Here is a 26241-nt window from a genome sequence, read left to right as displayed (position 1 = left end):
ATCATGCACGTGGAAGGTTCTAGGCGGGCGCTTCGTCCCCAGCATAATGGCAGAGCCAACAGGGGCTGAGGGAGAGACGTCCTCCGGAGAGGAAATCTTCAAAGTGTCCATGGCCTGTAACAACAGGTTGGGCAAATCCTCTGGGCTAAAAAGCCGCGCTGCAGAGGGGTCATCCGCTCCATCCGAGTGGGGATCCGTCTCCTCCAAGGAATCCGCAAAGGACCGTTGGGAGACCTCAGACACGCTGCCCTCATCTACATCGGAGGAGACAAAGTCCTCCAAGGCCTGGGAATCAACCCGAGGGCGTTTACCTCTGGGAACCTCAACCTCTTTACCAGACGAGGGAGCAGGGGCAGCGTTTTGCATGAGGAAAGCCTGATGCAGCAGCAAAACAAACTCGGGGGAGAAACCCCCCAGACTGTGTACTTCCGCAGCCTGGGCAACAGCCCTAGACGCACCCTCAACCGGCGCTCGCAAGAGCGGGGGAGAGATATGCTGCGCATCCAAAATGGCGTCCGGCGCGACACTCCGCGAAGGAGCCGCGCGGGAAGAACGGCGCTTAACTTTAGCCGCTTTTGTGCCGTCGCCCAAATTAAGGGCGTTCATGGCATTAATGTCTCCAACCTCAAGGGCGGCCCACGAAGAAGCTGTCCGAGCCGCGTGGCCGGCCAAGATGGCGGAGGCGAGGAGCGGGGGATGGGCGTTTATGGCGGGAAAAACCGCCACGCCGGAGGAAGGACCGGGACATTCATCGGTCACTAAACTGTCACCCAACAAGGGCGAATCAGGCTGTAAGACCCCCGCATCCCCTCTAGAAGCGCTCAAGCGATCCGGGGAGCGACCCTTTGCGCCCTCGCCCTCCGACGCCATATGCCACGAGGAGAAGAATCGGGGAACCCCCTGCCCGCTATAAAAAGGTAAAAATTACCTGCTGTCCGCTCCGAGCTGTAACGAACTGGTGTCCCAGTGAGTAGCTGCAATGAACGTTTAAATAAACGTCGAAATAAACGCCTTTAAGGACGTTTAAATTTTTTTTTTTTTTTTTTTAAACGGAGCCAGCGGGAGGGGGGAGAAAAGGAGGGACCTGGCACCACCAGGTTTGCACTTGCTCAAAAGAGCCCTCAACCCCAGGCACTCAACAAAACCTAAAAATTAGGCTTGGAGGCCTAGCCAGAGCTGCTGCTGTGTGTGACCACCACCTGCTGAGATAGAGAACATACTGAGGAGTTTCCGGCAGCACATGACCACATATAGGGAGGCAAAAGTTTGCTCTCTATCTCCACCTGCTGGTAGATGGACACAACCCACCAGTCTATGGATTGATCAGCTTGATGATATGGAACTGAGCTTTGCCTCTCCTCTCCCTAGCCACGGGGTGCCCTCCTGGCACATACCTCAAGCCACCCTAGTGGTCAAGTGGCTTCTTCGGGGCAGGAAAGATCCCTAGTGTGTCCTGCCCACTGCCACTGACCCTCTTTGCTGCCACATCGCTTTTTTTTTTAAACAGCTGCCGAGACTTCCAGTGGCAGCCTATCTTTTTAGGAAATTCTATGGATAAGCATACACGGTACTTAAGTTCCTCAACACGATGTAACTGTAATGCATCACTGTAATATTACCTAAGTGTCACCTGTAAGCCACTTTGAACCAAAACTTGTTTTGGGGAAATAGTGAGATACAAGAATGAATGAATGAATAAATAAATAAATGTAAAGCCTGAAGCAAGTAACAACAGAAATCTAAACTGTCTGCTTCAGCTATAACTCAGACCGACCACAGTAGTCTTTCTAAGTGGAATTGGTATTGTAGACTCCACAGAGAACCAACCTGCTCTTGCAGTAACAGCACCTGTTGCCTCATCTCTTCCTCTTTCTTCCGTAAGTGCTCATTCTCTGCTGTGATGCGTTGCCGGTCCTTGTGCTCGTTCTTGTAGTCAGTCTTGTAAATCTCTGTCTATAAAGCAATAAGATGAAATGAGAATGGAACAGAGGGTGTGATCTTAAAGAGGCAATGTGCATAGTACATAGATAAAATAAAATCTCCCAACAATTCTTCTAAATAAAACGTGGCCTGTAAAAAAATTATGGGGGTCTTTGGCCTGGCAAGTCTTGTGCGTCACCACCGTGGGATGGGGCACAACTGCGGGTCACTGGGTCGGCTGATGAAACTAGTAGGTTGCTGTCTAGCTATGTTTGTGGGGGAAATTATGATGATATGAAATTAAATTGTTTAAGTTGGTATTTATTGATAAAAGCTCAGACCAATGTCTTGCCAATTTAAAATATATAGTAGCCTCAAGTGTATCATTCGGTTGAATATGGAATTGATGTGTTGAATTGGAGCTTGTGAATACCATTGTTATCAGGTATTAGTCCATGCAATAACAAGTAAACCAATTACTTAATTGTTAATTAATTGTTAGCACTCAATTACTGATGTTTCTGAGCTCATTAGTTAATTTATTTGCATGTTTATTCCTGATGGTTTTCCACAGTTGGGACACAGAAATTTGGGCATGATATATAGAAACCAGGGGTAGGTATATAACAGGGGTAGAGTTTTCCTGGAGTGTGGCATAACAGGGGCAGAGTTTTGCTGGAGTGTGGGTGGAGCTGCAATTTATATAGTGTGTGCGTATATTTACACCTACTCCCAAAGAGGCGCAATGTCCACACCTTTAATCTAGATGTGATTTCTGCAGGCTTTGTGCTAGTAAGCACCTTTATAAAGTAGGCTAAAAATAGGCCCTTTCCTGCTCTAGTAGTCTAGATATTCTGTTATTAAAATTACACTCCCTAGATGTATTCATCTTTTAAATTGTGAGCCCACTAGTGACAGAGAAGGTACCTGCATATACTATATGTAAACTGCTTTGGCAGTACCACAGAAAGGTGGTATATCAAATCCATGACCCCCTTTACATTTAACTGCTTGAAAATTGAAGTGGCATCTGTGAGAAGTTACCTGGCATTTCAGTACATGCAGTTGCTCCTTTAGCTCAGTGATGCCTTTCTCTTGGATGGGGCTCTCTGGCGGCAGGGTCTGGCTTTGCAGTTGAGGGGGCTTAGAAATCCTGGCTTTGCCAGACTTACTGCAGCTCTGGATCCCGTCATCCCCTTCCCAGGTTTGCATGGGTGCCTTGTTGAAGCTGAGCCTGTGATGAAGATGTTGCCTGTCTGCATTTTCTTCTGACTGGCTGGATCTTCGCTGCACCTCAGAGCTCTGGAAAGAGAACAATCGTGTGTCATTGACTGACAAGCCACTGAGTGTTGAGGTGTTGATTGCGAACAGTATGACCTTAAGGGAACAAACAGTCCACAAGTCAAGTGAAATGATATGTAAGGGATGGCAACAACATTTTTCTCCTTTTGCCATGCCCTTACCAATCAAAACTCTACCAATGATCCATGAAACAAATATACACTAACCAACCAATATATCTGATATATATTTGTGATTTGATACCACTGTAAACTGCCTAGATGGCCTTATCAAATAAACTTGAACCTAAATCCAATATCATCTGCAAACTAAAATTCCACTTCAGCACAAAAAGTAATCCTTGATCTAACCCAATGTACCCAACTCCTGCTAATGTGTCACCAACATTAAAAAGAATGCAGTAGTGTTTGAAAATAGGGGTATGAGTTTGCAGGACACTCACGGCTGCAGTTCTCCTCTCATTACTGCTGCTCCTGTGATGTAGTTTGGACTCCAGATGCCGGATGAACTCTTGCAAGTGCTGGTTCTTCTTGAGTTCCTGAACCAGGGTTTGCTCAGAGTACTCTCTCTTCTCCTGCCATGGTGCGATAATAAAAAGAAAGAGAATGATTGGAGTTGGTATTTTGTAAAAGACCAAGCTGTGCAATAAGCTGAGAAGCAGCATTTTTGCTCAGCTTTGTGTAATGAGCAGTATATCAAGCTTATGTAATAAATAGATAAAAATGTAGATCAGAACTGGGGAACCTTTGGCTCTTTAGATTTGCAAACTAGTAGAGCTTTCAGGCTATGCCTAATATGCATTCAAGAGAGAGGCAGACAATTGAGGCAATGTGCATAGAAATCTCTCATGCCTAATCATTATTGGTATCCTGAAAACTCAACTGATTTATAGCCCTCGAGGATCAGATCCAGATGCAAAAGGAACCTCGCTAATAATGAATATCAAATATGCAGCTGGACTGAATCTCATGCAAGGGTGAGAGATAACACTGTATCTCTTTCTTTGAAATGATGGGCCCTATTTCATTTTGTAAAGATTTGAATCCTTAAGTGGATTTTCCCATTCTATGCCCTGTAGCATTACCTGTTCATGTTCCAGTTTCATGGAAAGCCTTTCCATCTGCTGTTGGAGGCTCACTACCTGCTGTTGCAAGGCTCCTATCTCCTGCTGCAGCCCCTGGGTGGTTGTATGATAAATCCGGTCCCACTCCTGGTTCAGTTTTATGAGCTGGAAAAGAGTTATAAGAGGAGATTAACCCCTTGGCCATTGCATTCATTACCATTTACACAAGTCAGAATAGCAGACCTTGCTGAGGCTTCTCATCTTCACCTACTTCTCTCTCTTCAGTACTTGCAAAGATGTTGATTAGATACATCTTGGAAATCTTCTGAATGGTACTTCAATAACACTAAAAGGTGCTGATGCTGTTACCTGTGCCAGAATATCACAGGGACCCTGAGGATCTGTCTGATTAGATTATTTGACTGACTGCACTACACACCTATTGCTTATGTCTTATTCTTGCTGAACTCCGCCTTGAGTGAATTTCTTCAAAACGTTGGTAAGTAAATGCTAATAAATAAATAACACAACTGAAATTCTACACCCTTATGTTAAGGATAATAAATACAGAGACTATAAAGGCCAAAATCAGAGCTTCTCCAGTAAAGAAACAAAGGTATCCCCCGATCCATAGTTCCTATGGGAGACTCAGGAGTAGCCTGCCCTTCTTTCCAACTACTGATTCCTAGAAGCTGGGGCTGCTGTAGCTGGAGCAGTAGAGTAATGGCAATGTATTAGCCTGGAACAGTCAGTCAGGGGCACTTTACTATCCCTATATCTGCTTCCCCTCTCCCATGAATAATTTCAGAAGAACATACAGGAAACATGAAAAAACTGCCATGCGGTAGTGACAAACTTCTTTCACTAACCCCACTATCATCTTCAACCCACTTCCTTGGCAGGAGAAAAGATGGAAGAGTGGAAGGATGGGTAGGAGGGTTCAGTGGAGGTAAGTGATAAAGGAGCAAGAGAGACAAAGCAAAAGGAATAATGAAGGGGTGTGAGAGAGGGCAATGAAAATTGACTGACAATGAACAACTGAGAGAGCAGGAGAGAAAGGACTGGGGCGTAAAGAAAAAGAGAAAGTTAGAGGAAGATGGATACGTGGGATGGAGAATGGAAGGGTAAGAAAGAAAAGAGAACTGAATGCACAAGAGACCAAGAGATGGAAGAGAGAAGGGAGGATGGGGGTGAAGAATTATTGATGGAAGGAAGAGGAACAAATGGAAAGAAGGACATCTTAACCAGAGTGGGACCAGGCTGCTGGCATCGGCGTTTAAGAAGGAGATAGAGCAGCTTTTAAACTAGAAATGGGGGGAAGGCCGACAGTCGCTCAAAAGAGCATGGTTCGGGATAAGGTATCTTTCAAAGATATCACCATAACAGGGAAGATAGAGTATCCTGATAGTGAGGTTGCAAAAGAGATTGTAGTAGATCGGGTATCTTTAAATAACAATAAAAATCAGACAAAAGATTGCCAATTAATACTGTCAAGTACTAAGCATGATGTACTTAGGAACAACAAACATAGTTTGAAATGTCTATATGCGAATGCCAGGAGCCTAAGAAATAAGATGGGGGAGTTGGAATATATTGCACTAAATGAAAAATTAGATATAATAGGCATCTCTGAGACCTGGTGGAAGGAGGATAACCAGTGGGACACTGTCATACCGGGGTACAAATTATATCGTAGTGATAGGGTGAATCGGATTGGTGGAGGGGTAGCATTGTATATTAACGAGAGCCTTGAATCAAATAGATTGAAAATTCTGCAGGAAACAAAACACTCCTTGGAATCACTGTGGATTGAAATTCCATGTGCAAAGGGGAAAAGGATAGTGATAGGAGTGTACTACCGTCCGCCTGGCCAGGACGAACAGACGGATGCGGAAATGTTAAAGGAAATCAGGGACGCAAACAAACTGGGCAACACAATAATAATGGGGGATTTCAATTACCCGCATATAGACTGGGTTAATGTAACATCTGTACACGCAAGGGACATAAGATTTCTTGATGAAATCAAGGACAGCTTCATGGAACAGCTAGTTCAGGAGCCGACAAGAGAAGGAAAAATACTAGACTTAGTCCTTAGTGGTGCTCATGATCTAGTGCAGGGGGTAACGATACGAGGGCCGCTTGATAACAGTGATCATAATATGATCGGTTTTGATATTGGCATTGAAGGAAGTGAAACTAGGAAATCAAGTACGCTAGCGTTTAACTATAGAAAAGGTGATTACGACAAAATGAGAAAAATGGTGAAAAAAAAGACTGAAAGGAGCAGCTCGCAGAGTAAAAAACTTGCATCAGGCGTGGATGCTGTTTAAAAACACCATCCTGGAGGTTCAGGACAAATATATTCCACGTATTAGAAAAAAGGGAAAAAAGACTAAACGTCAGCCGGCGTGGCTAAACAGTAAGATAAAGGAAATCATTAGAGCCAAAAAACAATCCTTCAGAAAGTGGAGAAGAGAACCAACTGAAAGTAACAGGATAGATCATAAGGAATGCCAAGCCAAATGCAAAGCGGAGATAAGGAGGGCAAAAAAGGACTTTGAGAAGAAATTAGCGTTGGAAGCAAAAATACATAGTAAAATTTTTTTAGATACATTAAAAGCAGGAAACCGGCCAAAGAGTCGGTTGGGCCGCTGGACGAAAATGGTGTTAAAGGGGCGATCAAGGAGGACAAAGCCGTAGCGGAGAAATTAAATGAATTCTTTGCTTCGGTCTTCACCGAGGAGGATTTGGGGGGGACACCGGTGCCGGAAAGAATATTTGAAGCGGGGGAGTCGGAGAAACTAAACAAATTCTCTGTAACCTTGGAGGATGTAATGGGTCAGTTCAGCAAGCTGAAGAGTAGTAAATCACCGGGACCTGATGGTATTCATCCCAGAGTATTAATAGAACTAAAAAATGAACTTGCGGAGCTACTGTTAGAAATATGCAATCTGTCCCTAAAATCGAGTGTAGTACCGGAAGACTGGAGGGTAGCCAATGTTACTCCGATTTTTAAGAAGGGTTCCAGAGGAGATCCGGGAAATTATAGACCGGTGAGTCTGACGTCGGTGCCGGGCAAGATGGTGGAGGCTATTATTAAGAATAAAATTGCAGAGCATATACAAAAACATGGACTGATGAGACAAAGTCAGCACGGATTTAGTGAAGGGAAGTCTTGCCTCACCAATCTAATGCATTTTTTTGAGGGGGTAAGCAAACATGTGGACAATGGGGAGCCGGTTGATATTGTATATCTGGATTTTCAGAAGGCGTTTGACAAAGTGCCGCACGAAAGACTCCTGAAGAAATTGCAGAGCCATGGAATCGGAGGTAGGGTATTATTATGGATTAAGAACTGGTTGAAAGATAGGAAGCAGAGAGTAGGATTGCGTGGCCAGTATTCTCAGTGGAGGAGGGTAGTTAGTGGGGTCCCGCAGGGGTCTGTGCTGGGTCCGTTGCTTTTTAATGTATTTATAAATGACCTAGAGATGGGAATAACTAGTGAGGTAATTAAATTCGCCGATGACACAAAATTATTCAGGGTCGTCAAGTCGCAGGAGGAATGTGAACGATTACAGGAGGACCTTGCGAGACTGGGAGAATGGGCGTGCAAGTGGCAGATGAAGTTCAATGTTGACAAGTGCAAAGTGATGCATGTGGGTAACAGGAACCCGAATTATAGCTACGTCTTGCAAGGTTCCGCGTTAGGAGTTACGGATCAAGAAAGGGATCTGGGTGTCGTCGTCGATGATACGCTGAAACCTTCTGCTCAGTGTGCTGCTGTGGCTAGGAAAGCGAATAGAATGTTGGGTGTTATTAGGAAGGGTATGGAGTCCAGGTGTGCGGATGTTATAATGCCGTTGTATCGCTCCATGGTGCGACCGCACCTGGAGTATTGTGTTCAGTACTGGTCTCCGTATCTCAAAAAGATATAGTAGAATTGGAAAAGGTACAGCGAAGGGCGACGAAAATGATAGTGGGGATGGGACGACTTTCCTATGAAGAGAGGCTGAGAAGGCTAGGGCTTTTCAGCTTGGAGAAGAGACGGCTGAGGGGAGATATGATAGAAGTGTATAAAATAATGAGTGGAATGGATCGGGTGGATGTGAAGCGACTGTTCACGCTATCCAAAAATACTAGGACTAGAGGGCATGAGTTGAAGCTACAGTGTGGTAAATTTAAAACGAATCGGAGAAAATTTTTCTTCACCCAATGTGTAATTAGACTCTGGAATTCGTTGCCGGAGAACGTGGTACGGGCGGTTAGCTTGACGGAGTTTAAAAAGGGGTTAGATAGATTCCTAAAGGACAAGTCCATAGACCGCTATTAAATGGACTTGGAAAAATTCCGCATTTTTAGGTATAACTTGTCTGGAATGTTTTTACGTTTAGGGAGCGTGCCAGGTGCCCTTGACCTGGATTGGCCACTGTCGGTGACAGGATGCTGGGCTAGATGGACCTTTGGTCTTTCCCAGTATGGCACTACTTATGTACTTATGTACTTATGTTAAAGAGGCAGACGAGAAGAAAGGTGAAAGAGTCAGAGGTGAAAATATGGTGAGAAAAGAAAGAGTAAGTAATACGATAGAGAGAAGTAACATTAAAAAGACAGAAGAATATATATGTTGGAGAGACAGATGGAAGGAGAAGGATATTTGAGAATCATATGTCATCTAGTCCAGGGGCTTTCAATCCAGCCCTTGAGTACCTCCTAGCCAGTCTCATTTTCAGTGTATCCATGATCAATATACATGATATGTATTTGCATACATTGGAGGCAGTGCATAATTATTTACAGCTTACCTATTGGATAATATGTGACTTTTAAAACTGCTGAGTAGCTGTCCTTTTCACATAAGCTAAATGTTCACTTTACCCCAGCACCTTTCTTTGAGGAGATTATGCTCCTTGCAACAGCCAGGACAAATATGCTAATAGCACTATAGAAATGATAAGTCTAGATTGTAAGCTCCTTTGAGCAGGGACTGTCCTTCTTTGTTAAACTGTACAGCGCTGCATAACCCTAGTAGTGCTCTAGAAATGTTAAGTAGTAGTAGTACTAGTAGCAGAAATACTAGTGCTGGTTGAGAGTAAAGGATTCCATAGCTGTTGCTCAACACTGACACCTACTGATCACACAGAATACATATGCACCAGGTTTCAGAGGAAGCCAGTGCCAGTGCCTGGCTAAGTCCAACTATTTTTAATATACCAAATCAGAGAAGCTTTCAGGACATGGAACTACAAAGTTTATCATGACCTACATAAATGCATACAATTAACAATGAAGCATCAAAAAATAATCTGAAATCCAATCTTCTAACTACAATAGGATCACAATGACATCAACATCAGCAAAACTAAAGCAATAACAGTATCTTAATATTTAAGTACAGATATACAAATTATGTTAATAACAATATGTAATAAAATATAAAGTGGTGTGGTAGCCATGTTAGTCCACTTTTAAAGGTAATAAACTTAGCATAAGGGGTCCTTCACATGCTCAGTCTCAAATATGGTATATATCATTCAATGCAAAAAGTGTGAAGAAGGATGCTATATTGGAGAAACAAGCCAGATACTAAAGACAAGACTCAACTTACATAGACACATTATTAAACATTCCAATGTCAACCAGGATGCCACCTCTGTGGGACAGCACAAAACCAGAACACCAGTCTTTAATAAGTTGTACTTGTTGGATTATTTGTAGTAAATAATTAGCAGATTTTAGTACACACAGCTTCAGCTTTAGAAATGTTAATTTCTTTCTTCATCTCTCTCTCATTCACCCCTGAATAATTCACTGCTGAGTCACTTTAAAGTTGAAGTAACAAAACATCTGTTTACTCACAGTTTGTAGTTAGATTATAATCAGACAGGCTTATATTTACATATTACTATACATTTGTCTTATCAGCTCCTTCCATGTGCTTAGATGGTAATGGATGCTCACACCACCATAGATCCTCTCAGGTTAGGAGAGATCATGAGCTCCATGTGCTCCATGTGCTGTGTCTGCTGTATCTAACCCCCACAGGAAGTTGCATAGCTGTGTGACCTCTCTAAGTAATTCACATCAGAGGTCACAGAGTAATCACAGAGAAATAATAGGTGACAGGCAATGCATGTAAAATACAATACATTCCAACAAACCCCTTCTCATGCATAACTGTCATGCAATTATTTATTCATACAAAGTCCAAACTTTATACGCAGATTCACAAAATGTTCTCTGGGTAACGGTTTGGTCATGATGTCAGCTGTCATCTCACTGGTGTGACAATAGTGTAGACTGATGACCCCTTCTTTCGCCAACTCTCGCACGTTGTGGTATTTCGTTGCGATGTGCTTGGTGCGTGACTGAACCTTGTCATTCTGTGACAGTCGGATGCAGCTCTGATTATCTTCCATTATCTGGATTGGTCTCTTTTCAGCTATACCAAAATCCAGCAAAAGTTTTTCAATCCACATCAGTTCTCTGCACGCTTCCGATACGGCCACATATTCAGCTTCTGTAGAAGACAAACTCACAATACTTTGTTTATGACTGGCCCATGAAATTTGTACATTTCCATACATAAACACATATCCACTTGTGGATTTATAATCAGAATGATCCCCTGCCCAATCTGAATCACAGTAACATATTAGTTTTGGATTACTATTGGCTGAAATCTTTAATTTACAATCAATGGTACCCTTTAAATACCTTACCATCCTTTTAACTGCAGTCCAATCTGATTTGGTAGGTGAGCTGACCCTTCTGCTCAAAATTCCTACTGCATTTGCTATATCAGCCCTGTATGTGGTAGCTAGATATAAAAGCTTACCTATGGCTGATCTATATTGGATGTTATCTGGTAAAGGTTCTCTTACTGTTTCATCCTTCAGAAAATCAGTGATCATGGGAGTGCTTACAACTTGGGCATCTTGCATACCTAAACTTTCAATAAGCTCATTTATTTTCTGCTTCTGGCTTAGAAGATAAGAACCATCATTTTGTTTCTCAATTTCTATACCAAGATAGTATGACACATTACCAAGTTCTTTTATCTCAACATTGTGGTTTAAACACTTTACAATGTCCTTGTACTCTTGCTCACTTTTGCTTGCAATGAGTAGATCATCAACAAAAGCTAAAATGTATGCATATTGTCCATTTGTGCACCTAGTGTACAAGCATTTATCTGCTTCACCTTGCTTAAATCCTAAATTTGTCAATATTTCATGCAATTTATCATTCCAACATTTTGCACTTTGCTTTAATCCATAAAGACCTTTGTTTAATTTACACACTAGCTGTCTTTGTTTTGTATTTATGAAACCTGTTGGTTGTTCCATGTACAAGTCTTCAGTTATATCTTCATGAAGAAACGCTGTTTTCACATCAATGTGGTTGACTTGCATGCCTTTTGAGACTGCAATGCTCAGAAGTGTTCTAATTGTCGTGTGTTTCACTACAGGTGCAAACACTTCATCAAAATCTTCTCCATATTTTTGAAGATATCCCTTTGCGACTAATCTGGCTTTATACCTTTCCACTTTTCCTTGTGCATTCCTTTTTAACTTGAATACCCATTTGCATCCTATAGCTTTCTTGCCAGGAGGTAATTTTGTAAGAATCCAAGTATTATTTTTATCCAATGCATCAATTTCTTCTTGTGCAGCTTTATGCCATTCAGCAGCTTCTTCTGCTGGCATTTTCTCAATCTCATCCCATGTTAAGGGCTCTTGAGCTTCTGCTGACTTTGTTAGGTAAGACAGTCTTGGGGGTGGAACACCTTTGTTTTCCCTGGATGAGCGTCTGACAACAGGTTGGTCTGACCTTTCCGCATCCTCTAAATCTGAGAGTCCTTCTCCAATTGATTCCCCTTCTCCAACTGTACTGTCTTCTTCAATGATCCTTTCTGTGTCTGTTTCCTCTGCCTGTTCCTCGTTAGATACAGGTGAGTTGCTTTCAGACATCTGCCTTGGTATGGCATTTATATACACTGGCATGTCTATTATGGTTCTAGTTTCATATTCTGGATGATAAGGCTCATCTGGGATAATCCAGCCTTTATCAACCCTTTTGTTTTCATCAAAATATGTAACATGTCTTATGCCAACAATGCCAGTTTTCAGATTCAAATTCTATATCCTTTGTGTCCTGGAGCATAGCCAACTAAAATGCCCCTTTCTGTTGTGGAATCCAGCTTATGCCTTCTTTGCTTTGGTACATGAGCATATGCTGTACTTCCAAATGTTCTTATGTGTGACAGGTTTGGCTTCCTACCATGCCATGTCTCATGTGGTGTGCGCTCAGCGCCTTTAGTTGGCATTCTGTTTTGTAGGTACACTGCTGTGAGAATGGCTTCCCCCCATAGTCTTTTAGGGAGATTGCTATCTGACAGCATACATCTGGTCATTTCCACAAGTGACCTAAATTTTCTCTCTGCAACAGAATTTTGCTCTGGTGTATAAGCTACTGTTGTGATATGTTGAATGCCTTCTTGTTCTAGAAATGTGCGCATGCTTTGTGAAATGAACTCACCACCATTGTCGGTCTGAAGAACCTTTGGTTTTCTTTCAAATTTATTGCTCACCATGGCTACGTATTTCTTCAGCATGTCTGTGACTTGACTTTTCTCTTTCAGCAAATAGGCCACACAATATCTAGAGAAATCATCCAAGAATATTAGCACAAATCTGTTATTTCCCAATGATGGGATATTAAACGGTCCACATAAGTCACTGTGTATTAAGTCCAGTACTTTATTACTCCTATTTCCTGTGTATGCAGGAAATGAGGGTCTCACACCTTTTTGAGTAACACAGTCTATGCATTTCTCCATTTTACCAGCATCTGCACTTATCTGAATGCCGGTGGCCAGTTGCTTACTGTAAAGATCCTGGATCACCTTAGAATCACGATGTCCCAGGCGGCGGTGCCAGATTTCCAGACTACATTTACCATCATTCTTCCTTACTTGCGCCATATGTGAGGCTTCACCTGAAATGCTCAGTTTATAACATCATTATGCATAAAAGCTTCAGCATACACTTCATCATTTTTAGAGATTGTGCACTTACTGTTTTCAAAATGAATCACAAATCCCTTCTTATCTAATGTAGATACACTAAGCATATTGCAAACTGCTTGGGGAATATACAAGACATCACTTACAGGAATTTCTTTAACTTCATTAGACACTTTGCATTTTAAGAATCCAATACCTTTTGCTTGGATCTTAGCAGTCCCTGCGTTTGCAGTTTTAAGAATACCTTCCTCTGGACACATTTCCTGAAAGAAATCCTTACAATTGGTTAAATGGCATGTGCTCCCTGAATCCAAAATCCAAGTACTTTCATTTGAATTATTATTTACCATAGTCAAAGATTTTTCTGCCATTAGAAAGCCCTTGTGTTTATCTTTGTCCTTCATACATTTCCTGGTTTGAAAATTCTTTAGTTCCATTGGCTTAGGTGAGCTAGAGGGAGTGTTTTGTGTTTCCTTACACCATTTAGATACATGTCCCTCCTTTCCACATGAGTAGCAAATCAGCTTGCCCTTGGGTGGAGTTTTCCCATAGCTCCGCCTTCCTCTGTTCTTTGCCAAGAAATTTGTTTCATTTCTCTCTGACTGACTTTGAGAACACATCTCCTCAGAATCATTTATTATGCATTCCTGCCTTAGTTTTGATGTTGCCTGTTCAAAGGATTGCCCTTCAATGGCCTCATTTACAGACCTAAAAACATCAAACTTCTTTGATAGTGAGGTAAAAAGAAATGCTCTTTTCAATGCATCACACATGGGAATTCCAGAAAGTTCTAGCTTTTGAAATGAAGACATAAGATGCATAATGTGATCATTACATTTACTTTTATCCCTTAATTTGGTTTCATTCAACTCTGCCAACCAAATTGGTTGCTGCTTTGCATATGTAGTTGCATACATAGTTCTCAGTTTATATAAAATGTCCTTTGGTGTATCTTTTCCCTCCACTAATATGGCTTGTTTCTCTGAGAGAGCTTCCAAAAGCATGCACTTCACATAATAGTTTGCATTGTCCCATTCAGCCATATTTTCAGCTGTTCTGTCTTGGTCTAAGCATATATTTAATCCTTTTGCTCGAAGGAGACATATGAATCTTAGTTCCCACTTCTGATAATTAAACTCAGTTAATTTAGGCACCTTGAGAGAATAGAAAAATGGTGAATTTCTTCCCTCAGCCATTTTCTTAGCCTTCTGTCTGCTGTGTGGGGGGAGAGAGAGACAGACTGAATCTTTCCTTTAAAACTTAAGAGAAAAATGTGGCCTTTTTTTCTGCCTGGTAATATTTCTCTTCTTTTTCAATTCCTGAGCCCTGGGCCCATAACCCTTTGTTGGATTATTTGTAGTAAATAATTAGCAGATTTTAGTACACACAGCTTCAGCTTTAGAAATGTTAATTTCTTTCTTCATCTCTCTCTCATTCACCCCTGAATAATTCACTGCTGAGTCACTTTAAAGTTGAAGTAACAAAACATCTGTTTACTCACAGTTTGTAGTTAGATTATAATCAGACAGGCTTATATTTACATATTACTATACATTTGTCTTATCAGCTCCTTCCATGTGCTTAGATGGTAATGGATGCTCACACCACCATAGATCCTCTCAGGTTAGGAGAGATCATGAGCTCCATGTGCTCCATGTGCTGTGTCTGCTGTATCTAACCCCCACAGGAAGTTGCATAGCTGTGTGACCTCTCTAAGTAATTCACATCAGAGGTCACAGAGTAATCACAGAGAAATAATAGGTGACAGGCAATGCATGTAAAATACAATACATTCCAACAGTACTGATGCTCCCAGGGTTCACAATCAGATGCCCAACATGACCGTGTTTCGCCATGAGTACAGGCTGCGTCAGGGGTATAAAGCATTTAGCCAGGTTCTGGTACCTTATATATAAGCTGTCAAGGCATACGCTACAGGACAGCTAATTTATAATGTACCAGAACCTGGCTAAGTACTTTATGACCCTGATGCAGCCTGAACCTTTGGCAAAACATGGCCATTTTGGGTATATGATTGTGAACCCTGGGAGCATCAGTACAACTTATTAAACACTGCATTTTCTTCATCAAGGTCTGCTTCCTGTCTTTTGTTCCACAGTGGATATTGTGGACCAATTACCTTCTTGTTGTCTTACCCCAAAATCAGAACACTGCATCAATAATCTTATGGTAAGAATACTAAAAGGAAATTTTAAGACAATCCAGGAATGTAAGACCTTTGAAGTCAAAATGATGAAATATTTTGAAACCCACCAGACAAGCCTTAACAAAGATCTGGGCTTTTTGTCCAACTGTGATCCATAAATTCTGCTGCTTTGTCACTCTCTTATCATCCATCCATCTCTCCCTGTCTCTCACCCACCCAGCTCTCCCTGTTTCTCACCTAACCCACCCCACCCTATTCCAGTGAGACTGTCATTGGAATGCATTTGTGTTTCACTTATATATTCTGATGTTTGTCAACATTTGCTTATTTCCAATCTGAAGAAGAAAGGTTACTTTCAAAAGCTAATCAAAAAATGTATTAAGTATCACCTTAGTTTATTTTCTATGCTTTGATTTATTTCTATATATTATTAATAAAATATAGAAGTCAGTCTGCCTACTCTATGGGACAGAAAGTGCTATCAACCTATTTTATGGTGACTGAAGTTAAATTCCTAGAAGGGAGCTATTAAAGGGGAACTGTAGATTAATGGGGACACTTTTGGCCCAGTATTTAAGAAGGGGAGCCCAATGGCACTGTCCTTGGAGCTTACCTCCTTGTTGAGTCTCCGAAGCTCAGTGTTCTTGTTCAGCAGTTGCAGCTTCTCCTCATCAGAGGACGTCACTGTCATGCTTTCTGAAATGATTGTCACATTCTCTTCTGAGTTGTTCCTGTCCATCAACATGGGATCCTGGTGCATCCCAGAGGTAATCTCACTGAAGCATGAGCAAGAAAAAAGGGGAAAGAAGTGAGTTAGTGACATACCAAGGGTCATGAAGGGAGTCTCTGTCAATGCCAGGTTTAGAACTGAGGTTCAGGGAGATAAAAGTGACTTTTCAGGAATCACAGAGGCAATGACCAACAGAACAGAGATGCAAACTAATTCCTCAGAAGTGGTAGATCACAGGGCCACATGTAAATTTCCGCTCCATCTTCAGCATATCACTGCTCAAAATAATCAGGTTGTACAGGTAAGTCAACTCTCTCTGTGCTAAATAACAATTATTTATTTGCTAAATGTATATTGGAATTCAGTGAGAGAAATCCTACGGAGAAAGTTAGCAACAAGTACAATATTGTACTACCTACATACTCTTATTAGAGAAATACATGCCAATATGCAGCGGCAGACTGACCATACGGGCAACTGGGCAGTGTCCAATGTCCCATAGGCTCAGGAGGGCCCAGTGCCTCTACCCCCCCCCCCCCCCCCCAGGGCTGCCGAGAGACAAAAGCAGACCAACGGCAAACAGTCTTAGGGGGCCCCCACTGCACCATCAGAAAACCATTGCAGGGGTGTAGCCAGAAGCCCATGGGTAGGGGACTCTGGAGCCACCCATTCCTTTCTGCTCTCTCCCTAAATCCATTCCACCCCTCCTCCCAATTAAAAATGTTACCTTTGCTGGCCGGGGTGCCCAAGCCCCACCAGACAGCCCGAACCTCCCCTGGTGTGAAGAAGAAGCATGCTTTCTAACCACCTAAGCTGGCACTCCTCACATATGTTACTATATATTAACACACTGTCAAAAGCAGTAAAAACTACGCTCGACCATCTAGACTTCCGGAAAGCACTAAAGACAGACCTGTTCAGAAGAGCATACCCCCACTGTCTCAACATAAAATACCTGGACACCTACATCATAATGAAACCAAAGACCTTAATGAACATTACCTGATTCTTCCTCCCCTCTCCCTCTCTAAGACCCCCCAATCCAACTTACCATACATGTACTTCATCCCACCACAATATCACTTTTTATTATTCATACCATGTATTTGTTCATACCGGAATCGGCTATCGCCGTTAACGGTAATATGTAAGCCACATTGAGCCTGCAAATAGGTGGGAAAATGTGGGATACAAATGTAATAAATAAATAATTCAGTTCATGCACACGAACTGAGCATGCGCAGTGTGCTGATTTTTAAAAAGGGTTTCAGGGGTGATCCTGGAAATTACAGATCAGTAAGCCTGACTTCAGTGCAAGCAAAATAGTAGAAACTATTATAAAGAATAAAATTACAGAACACGTAGACAAACATGGTTTAATGGGACAGAGTCAGAATGGGTTCAGCCAAGGGAAGTCTTGCCTCACCAGTTTGCTTCATTTCTTTGAAGGCATAAATAAATATGTCAATAAAGATGAGCCAGTTGATGTAGTATATCCAGATTTTCAGAAAGCTTTGACAAAGTTCCTGGTGAGAGACTCCTGAGAAAATTAAAAAGTCATGGGATAGGAGGCAATGTGCTTCTGTGGAATAGGACTTGGTTATTGGACAGAAAACAGAGGGTAGGGTTAAATGACTATTTTTCTCAACAGAGGAGGGTGAACAGTGGAGTGCCGCAGGGATCTGTACTGGGACAGGTGTTATTTAAAATATTTATAAATGACCTGGAAAACGGAACGAGTGAGGAAACTAAATTTGCAGATGACAGAAAACTATTCAAAGTTGTCAAAACACATGCGGATTGTGAAAAATTGCAGAAAGACCTAAGGAAACTGGAAGACTGGGCATCCAAATTGCAGATGAAATTTAATGTGGACAAATGCAAGGGGATGCATATTGGGAAGAATAATCCAAATGATAGTTACCTGATGCTAGGGTCCATCTTAGGAGTCAGAACTCAAGAAAAAGTGTCTAGGTGTTGTAGACAATACGTTGAAATCTTCTGCCCAGTGTGCGGCGGTGGCCACAAAAAACAAACAGGATACTAGGAAGTATTAGGAAAGGGATGCAAAATAAGACCAAGAAAATTATAATGCCTCTGTATCACTTCATGGTACCACCTCACCTTGAGTATTGTTTCAATTCTGGTCACCGTATCTCAAAAAGGAAAAGGTTCAAAGAAGAGCGACCAAAATAATAAAGGGGATGGAACTTCTCCCATATGAGGAAAGGTTAAAGAGGTTAGGGCTCTTCAACTTGGAAAAGAGACAGCTGAGGGGAAATATGATTGAAGTCTACAAAATCCTGAGTGGTGTAGAATGGGTAGAAGTGAATCAAATTTTCAGTCTTTCAAAAACTGCAAAGACCAGGTGACACTCAATGAAATTACATGGGAATACTTTTAAAACAACTAGGAGGAAATATTTTTTCCACTCAAAGAATAGTTAAGTTCTGGAACTCATTGCCAGAGGATGAGGTAACAGAAGTTAGCATATCTGCATTTAAAAAGGGTTTGGATAAGTTCCTGGAGGAAAAGTTCATAGTCTGTTATTGAGACAGACATGGGGAAGTCACTGCTTACCCTTGGATTGGCAGCATGGAATGTTGCTGCTAATTGGGTTTCTACCAGGTACTTGTGACCTGGCCTGGCCACTGTTAGAAGCAGGATACTAGGCTACATGGGCCATTGGTCTGACCCAGTATGGCTATTTTTATGTCCTTATGTAAGACGTAAATTTACAAAAGAAAGATATAGAGGCCAATTCCATAAGCTCGTGCCTAGAGGTGTGCAGCACTTCAGTGCATCAAAGGCATCACTGATTGACAGTTTGGGCACTAGACACTGTTCTATAACTAAGAAACCCAGCTGTAGAGCATGTAACCAGTTTGTTTTTACAGACTTTTGAAGTGTATTATGTATTATGCTTTTATTATTATTAACCAGATCATCAAGATCCTACCTAAACCTACACTACCCACATTGCAAAGGACTGAAATACAAAACAACTTACGCAGTCGGCTTCTCCTACATAAGCGCACAACTATGGAATGGACTCCCAAAAGCTGTGAAAACAATCCACGACCACGTGAACTTCAGGAAATCACTAAAAACCAACCTCTTCAAAAAGGCCTACCCCAATGACCCCACGTAACCCTCTTCAGCTACCAACACAGCATGACTGCGATCGAACAGGACAACACGCAATCTTCATCCATTCCAACCCGCCACTTATACCTCATACGATCACTATACAACTTTGTATTTGTTATCCACCGACTGGGCAAACGCCTTTGATGGTACTATGTAAGCCACATTGAGCCTGTAAATAAGTGGGAAAATGTAGGGTTCAAATGCAATAAATAAATAAATCCTGAGATGCGCAGACAACTAAATTGGGTAACCAGCCAATTAGCATCAATAATTGAGTGCTAACAATCAGTTATTGATGTTAATTGGCACCGATTTGGATCTGCATGTGCATCTTGCTACGTGCTATTCTAGAAAACTGTAGTATGCAACCCAAAGGGGGTCCATGGGAGGGGCATGGGCAGGCCAGAGGCAGTTCGGAAATTTGTGCGCAGTGTATAAGATACCACAGATGCGTGCCTAAATTGGATGCAAGGAATTACACCTGGTTTGTCTAAGTCCTGGCACCCAAATTTGGGAGTGGGAATGGGTGCTACTGCTATGCACTATTCTATAAAGGGTGCTGAACCCACAGTGCCCTTTGTAGAAGAACGCTGGGTACTGATTTTTTTCCACTGCCCAAATTTGGGCACCATTTACTAAATTGGTTGCTAATGCCTGCATCAGGAGCAAAAGAACAGGTTTCACACTCCAAAGGCTACCTACAGAGAGCTCCCTGAGCTCAATGTGTACTTCAGAAAAATCACCAAACTAATTTGTTTTACATAAGGCTACTGGAAAGAAACCTGACATTTCCCATGTCCTGTCAAAGGAATGCATATATGATAAATAAAAAGTTCAATGTTGGACAGGTTCTTGACTGAAAACACCGTGGAGGGGACTGGGGGGGGAGGGGCAGGTTGGGAGTTCCTTATTTTATCCTATATAATAAAACGCACCTCCAACGTTCTGAAGCCGAGAAAGTGAAGCCTTCAAGCCTTGAAGCATTTCTGCAACGTTCTGGAACTACGGCTTCAGAACGTTGGAGGTGCATTTTATTATACAGGATGTGCTCGGTGCTTTTCTGTAGCACATGGGGGGGGGGGAATTTAATATATTTATTTATTACATTTGTACCCCACGCTTTCTCACATACAGCAGGCTCAATGCGGGTGGCTGGAGGGAGGGGCAGGGGAGAGAGGAGATTCGCTGGGTGGCTGGAGGGGGGGCAAGGGAAAAAGGAGACTCACTGGGTGGCTGGAGGGGGAGCAGGGGACACAGGAGAATCGCTGGGTGGCTGGAGGGGGGGGCAGGGGAGAATCGCTGGGTGGCTGGAGGGGGGCAGGGGACAGAGGAGACTCGGTGGGTGGCTGGAAGGGAGACAGAGGAGTCTCACTCTCTCTCTGTCAGATACACACACACACACTCGCACATTCACACTCTCTCTCTCTCACACACAGTCAATCTCACACATACTCTCTCAAACATACACACTCCGAGGAAAACCTTGCTAGCACCCGTTTCATTTGTATCAGAAACGGGCCTGTTTTACTAGTTTCATTATAAAACTAGTACTACTGCTACTACTTATCATTTCTAAAGCGCTACTAGACGTACACAGCGCTGTACACTTGAACATGAAGAGACAGTCCCTGCTCGACAGAGCTTACAATCTAATTAGTAAAAAAAGGCCCGTTTCTGACACAAATGAAACGGGCGCTAGCAAGGTTTTCCTTGGAGTATGTTTGAGAGAGTATGTTTGAGAGTGACTGTGTGAGAGAGAGAGAGTGAATGTGCAAGTGTGTGTGTGTGACAGAGAGAGAGTGAGACTGGGTGCGAGTGTGTCTGTAAGAGAGAGAGTGTGTCTGTGAGAGTGTGTGCGAGTGCGTATGTGAGACAGCGAGTGTGAGAGAGAGTGTGTTTCACACAGATACACTGTGTGTGAGAGAGAGTGTGTGTGTGAGAGAGAAAGTGTGTGTGGGAGACAGAGAGTGTGTGTGAGACAGAGAGTGTGAGAGAGTTTGTGTGCGATACACAGACTCTCTGTGAGACCGAGAGTGTATGAGACTGAGAGTGTGTATGAGACTGAGAGTGTGTGAGAGTGAGTATGTGATACAGTGTGAGACATAGTGTGAGAGACTGTATGAAAGTGACAGAAAGACACTGACTGTGAGAGAGAGAGTGTGTGTGAGTGACAGATACCTCCCCCCGTCCCTCTGTTGTCTCAGGGCCCCCTCCTCCCCCTCTGGTATGAGGACCCCCTCCCCTCCCCTGTGGTCTCAGGATCCCCTTCCCTGTGGTCTCAGGATCCCTCCCCCCTCTCAGGTCTCGGGACCCCCTCTCCCTCCCCCATTTACGAATTTGTGCTCCAGTTTTCTGTTCTTATGTTTTGTTGTTTTTAGGTGCCGATATGCAGTCTGTGACTCTTTATTTGCATTGGCTTTGCCCTAGCGCTATTTTTCTTTTCAGCGCCAGCTTCTGCTCTCTGTGCCAGTGCTATGTACCTGCCATCGGATTCCCGCTCCCTTTGCTTCTTCTTTTTATTTTTTCTTATTTTATATTCTTTATTTTCAGTGTCCTCCTGCCCGAGCTTTGCTACCACTTCACAGTTGTTTGGCATTTTAGCAGAGGACTGTCGTTTACCGGTATGCTATTTTGTTAGCTTGGGCTTCAGGTTTTTTGACACGTAGGTGCCGTTGTTATAAATCTTTGTATTGAAGGGTTCGTATCATTCGGAAGTGTGTCACATCTTTCTGTGCCCCGCCCCCGCGTCATAACGATTTGATGCGGGGGCAGGGCCCACCCTCGACGTCATCATGTTTGGACGCGATGGCGGGGCACAGAGAGATGTGACAGACTTAAGATCTTACGAACCCTTCACTGAAGCCACGGAGTCAGCTTCAGAACGTTGGAGGTGCGTTTTATTATAGTAGAGACTGGTCAAGGGGAGGATGCCAACAACTTGTTGACTGGGTTGTTCTGGGCATTTTTTCTCATCTGTTTGCTGTTTATTTTTTCCATGACGTTATACTTGCTGTATGTTTTGGGTACCTGTCTGCCTTTGTTCCTTGCCTTTGGATTAATAAAAATATTTCAAAAAAGGTTAGAAATGTGTTAACAATTATTAGCTGGGTAGACTTGGGGAATTGCTCTCTTTCTTTCTGGGAAAGAGCAGCATTGAATGGATCGCCCCATTAGGGTCTGCTGGGTGCTTCCAAGTGATCTGGATTGGTCACTGCTGGAGACAGGATGCTAGAATCTATGTACTACTGGTCTGACCCAACATGGCACAAAAATCAAATGCACAACCATGAAAATAAATAGTAACTAGACTACCTCATACTATGGAAGAAGAAATACTATAGTTTGAAATAACTGATAAAACTATTTTTAAAAGGAGGCTGAATTATCTGAGCAGGTTTGTCAATATTCTCCTATTAAACATTTTAATAAAATAGAAATAGAAACGTCCTGTAATTGAGGTGAACATAAGTGGGTGGTCACAATTGTATACTGGTTTGTAACAGAATGAATTTCATCCCACTTGCTCGTGGGTATTCCATGTGGGTGAGTCTCTATTACGGTCAAAATGTTGATGACATCATGACTTTAGGAGTTTTTCTCTTCCTACAGGGTGAGAACTTTAGTCTGTGACCTTAGTCCCTCCTCAAAAATAAATGCCAAATGTGTAGAAAAAAGCTACTTGTTACTGAGAAAATTTGAAAGAAGGACAAAAACAGGGCATGTTGTAACATTTTTGATCAACCAGAGGAAATATTTCTAAACAGAGTTGGCATCTCTGTTTCAAGCCTATAGATACAGAGCTAGGATGTCATTGCCTTTAGTAGATATATCACATTATAGAACTTTGCTTAATACTCCCATAGACAATACATCTATAGTTTCCATTGTTAGTGGATTGCATATTCCGCTTGCTGTTGCTGTCACTCACAAGATTTATTCATACATTGTATACTCTTGGGGGAATTCTCTGCAACTGGACAATGTCAATTTATACAAAATTCATCTCCACATTAAATTTCCACACAAAAGCATGGGAGGTGGCAATGACAGCTGTGCAGGCAGGAAGAGGATGAAGAAGTGGCTTTATGAGGCCACAGGGCTGGAAGAAGATGAGAGTGGATTCGGGAGGCCAGAAGAGAATAACAGAGGTGACCTTCTGGACCTTTGGTGTCTATGAGGGATGAGGTACTTGAAAAACTCAACAACTGTCGCAGAAGATTTCAAGCTGGCTTTTAGGTAACACACTAAAGCTCAACTCAGGCAAGTATGAACTTCTCTAGATCAGTCCAGTGGTGGATTTACACATATATTTGTGCCCGTCTAGGGGTTTTAACTTGAAAGTGTATTTTAGTAATCTGGTTTGATTCATTTGATTTATTGTGTAAAGCAGCTCTGGGCAGTTACAGAAAAAGAATTCAATAAACTTCAGAAGCATCAATATGTCAAAATAATTGGGGGGTGCCAAACAATCTAGACAATATTCAGCCAGCGGCAGTCAGAGTTTATATATCTGCTGCTGGCTGTATTCCCAGATATTCAATGCCAGGCCATGTCCGAACACTGGCGTTGAATATCTGGTTGTATGTTGGCTGCTAAAACTTATATGGTTAAGTGCAATATTCAGCCTTTAACCATATATGTATGATTGGACTGCTTTAAATGCGGCCCAATATATGCAGCTATCTTATGCACTTAAGGGGGATTATATATACATATGGCGCCTAAAAAATCTGAATGGAAAACATTTCCGCCTAAGAATATTCTATAAGATTTAGGCACAGTATATAGAATACGCTTAGGTGGGAATTGTAGCACCCAAAGTCTATGTGCCTCCATTTACACCAATAAAAGCATGATGTAAATCCCAGCATGTAGATTTAGGTGCACTGGGCCATATTCTATAACTACACAGATACATTTTGGATCACCCACGAAATGCCTATTTCCCCACCCATAACCACACCCCCTTTTCCCTGCACACGTTAGAAGTTAGGCGCAGTGAATTACAGAATATGCTTAGCAAGTTGTGTGCGTAAATTCTCATTATTGTCAATTATGCTCATTATTGCTTGTTAAGTACTGTTAAATATTCTGATTGGCTTGTTCAGCCTATTAAGTTATGTGCACTGTTATAGAATGCGCCTGGATTTTGGCTTGGATCTCTAAGTACACTATATAGAATCTGGAGGTTAAAGGCTGAATAATGGCACTTAACCACATAAGTGCCAAAAGCACCCCTGGAATGGCCACAAATTAGCTGGTTTTGGCTAAGGGAACTAATCACAGATATTCAGCAGCAGTAGCTTGTTAAGTGCCATTGAGTATTCGTACTTAGTCCCAGACAAGTGATTTAAACAGCCAAGAGCCTCTCTGGGCCATCTAAATTGCTTTGAATATGAGGAGGCATAGGCGCCGACTCCGTGGGTACTGTGGGTGCTTGAGCACCCCAATATTTCACCCACCGGAAGTTCATTCCCTCCCTCCGAGTTCCAGGGTCGTCCCCCCCCCCTCCGAGTTCCAGGGTCGTTGTCCCTCCCTTCCTCCCTTCGAGTTCCAGGCCCCTCCCTCCAAATTTTAAGTCATCATGAGTTACCTCGTCGGGGTTATGGCGGACGGCAGCAGCGGTAAAAAGTGTGCAGGCTCGGCCCTTAGTTCAGTTTTGCCTTCTCTCAGCTCTGGTCCCGCCCTTGCAGAAACAGGAAATGAGGGCGGGACCAGAGCTGAGAGAGAGAGAAGGGAAAACTGAACTAAGGGCTGAGCCTGCACACTTTTTACCGCTGCTGCTGGCCGCTGTAACCCCGACGAGGTAAGTCAAGATGGCTTTTAAAATTCAGACGGAGGGGGCCTGGAACTCGAAGGGAGGAAGGGAGGGACGATGACCCTGGAACTTGGACGGCGGGAGGACCTGGAACTTGGAGGGAGGAAGGGGGCCCCCCCTATGGAACTCGGGGGGGGGGGGACCCTGTGGAACTTGGAGGGAGGGAGGGGACCCTGGAACTCGGAGGGAGGGAGGACCCTGGAACTCAGAGGGAGGGGGACCCTGGAACTCAGAGGGAGGGACGGAGGGGGGCACTGTGGAACTCGGAGGGAGGGAGGGAGCTCTGGAACTCGGAGGGAGGGGGAGGGAAAGGAGAGAGAGAGGGGAGGGAGGGGGGCCTGGAACTTGAAGGGAGGTGGAGGGGGGATGAGGGAGGGGCGAGGGGGAGGGAGAGGGACTGCACCACCTGTAAAAAAAAAATTTTTCAGCACCCCCAATCATTTTGAAAAGTTGGCTCCTATGTGAGGAGGAACATAAATTACTGCTCTGTGGACACAGTGAAGGAGATTGCTCAATACTGGGAGTGCTCAGCACCCAGTGGCACCCACAGAACTGGCTCCTATGATAAACATGAGCAAATAGAACTAAGAGGCAACTGCACATGTTTGTAGGATTGGAAGAGAAAGGCGGTTGTGCAGTGGGACTGCTGCAGTGGTCAACAGGGCTGAAGGAGGAAGAGAGAGGAAGTTTCAGAAGTCTGTGTGGACCTGGTCCTGAAGAGGAGCAGAGAGGCAGAATTTGCTTTAAAATGCTGGTAGGGTCAGGCTTGAAGGAGAGACAAAGAGATGGGGTAGGATAAGCATGGGTAGGGGGTTTATCCTGTAGAAAGGTAAAGAGAGAACAAAAGAAGGAAGAGGAGGAAGCCTGGGAGTAGGGTGAGGGGAAAGAGCAGGTTGGGGGTGGGAGTTGATTCTGGGGGGCAGGGAGAAAGTGAACTGAGGTTGCTAGTGAGCAGCAGTCAAGGCAGCAGGGGGAGAACCATGGAGGAAGAGGAAAACAAACTGGGGAGAGCCAGAGAAAGAGAGAGAGCCCTGATAGGATTATGCATAAAAGATTTTAAAAT

General features: G+C 43.0%; 1 protein-coding gene across 2 annotated transcripts in view; it reads right to left on the bottom strand.

Annotated features, from left to right (window-relative positions):
* The window catches only part of LOC115474080 (TNFAIP3-interacting protein 3-like), a 62184-nt gene that overhangs the window by 12656 nt on the left and 23287 nt on the right, over positions 1–26241 (bottom strand). For both annotated transcript variants that reach the window (XM_030209397.1, XM_030209396.1), the window contains 5 exons: positions 16094–16256; positions 4307–4450; positions 3665–3796; positions 2965–3222; positions 1828–1953 (listed from right to left, as the gene is read on the bottom strand). In XM_030209397.1, coding sequence (XP_030065257.1) covers positions 1828–1953; positions 2965–3222; positions 3665–3796; positions 4307–4450; positions 16094–16240 — 807 coding nt within the window. In that variant the 5' untranslated portion in view covers positions 16241–16256. The remainder of the gene's footprint in view (positions 1–1827; positions 1954–2964; positions 3223–3664; positions 3797–4306; positions 4451–16093; positions 16257–26241) is intronic.

Source organism: Microcaecilia unicolor, chromosome 7 (genome assembly GCF_901765095.1).
Source record: "Microcaecilia unicolor chromosome 7, aMicUni1.1, whole genome shotgun sequence".
NCBI lineage: Eukaryota > Metazoa > Chordata > Amphibia > Gymnophiona > Siphonopidae > Microcaecilia > Microcaecilia unicolor.
Note: the sequence above shows the minus strand (reverse complement) of the source record. Positions and strands in the feature narration are given on the sequence as shown.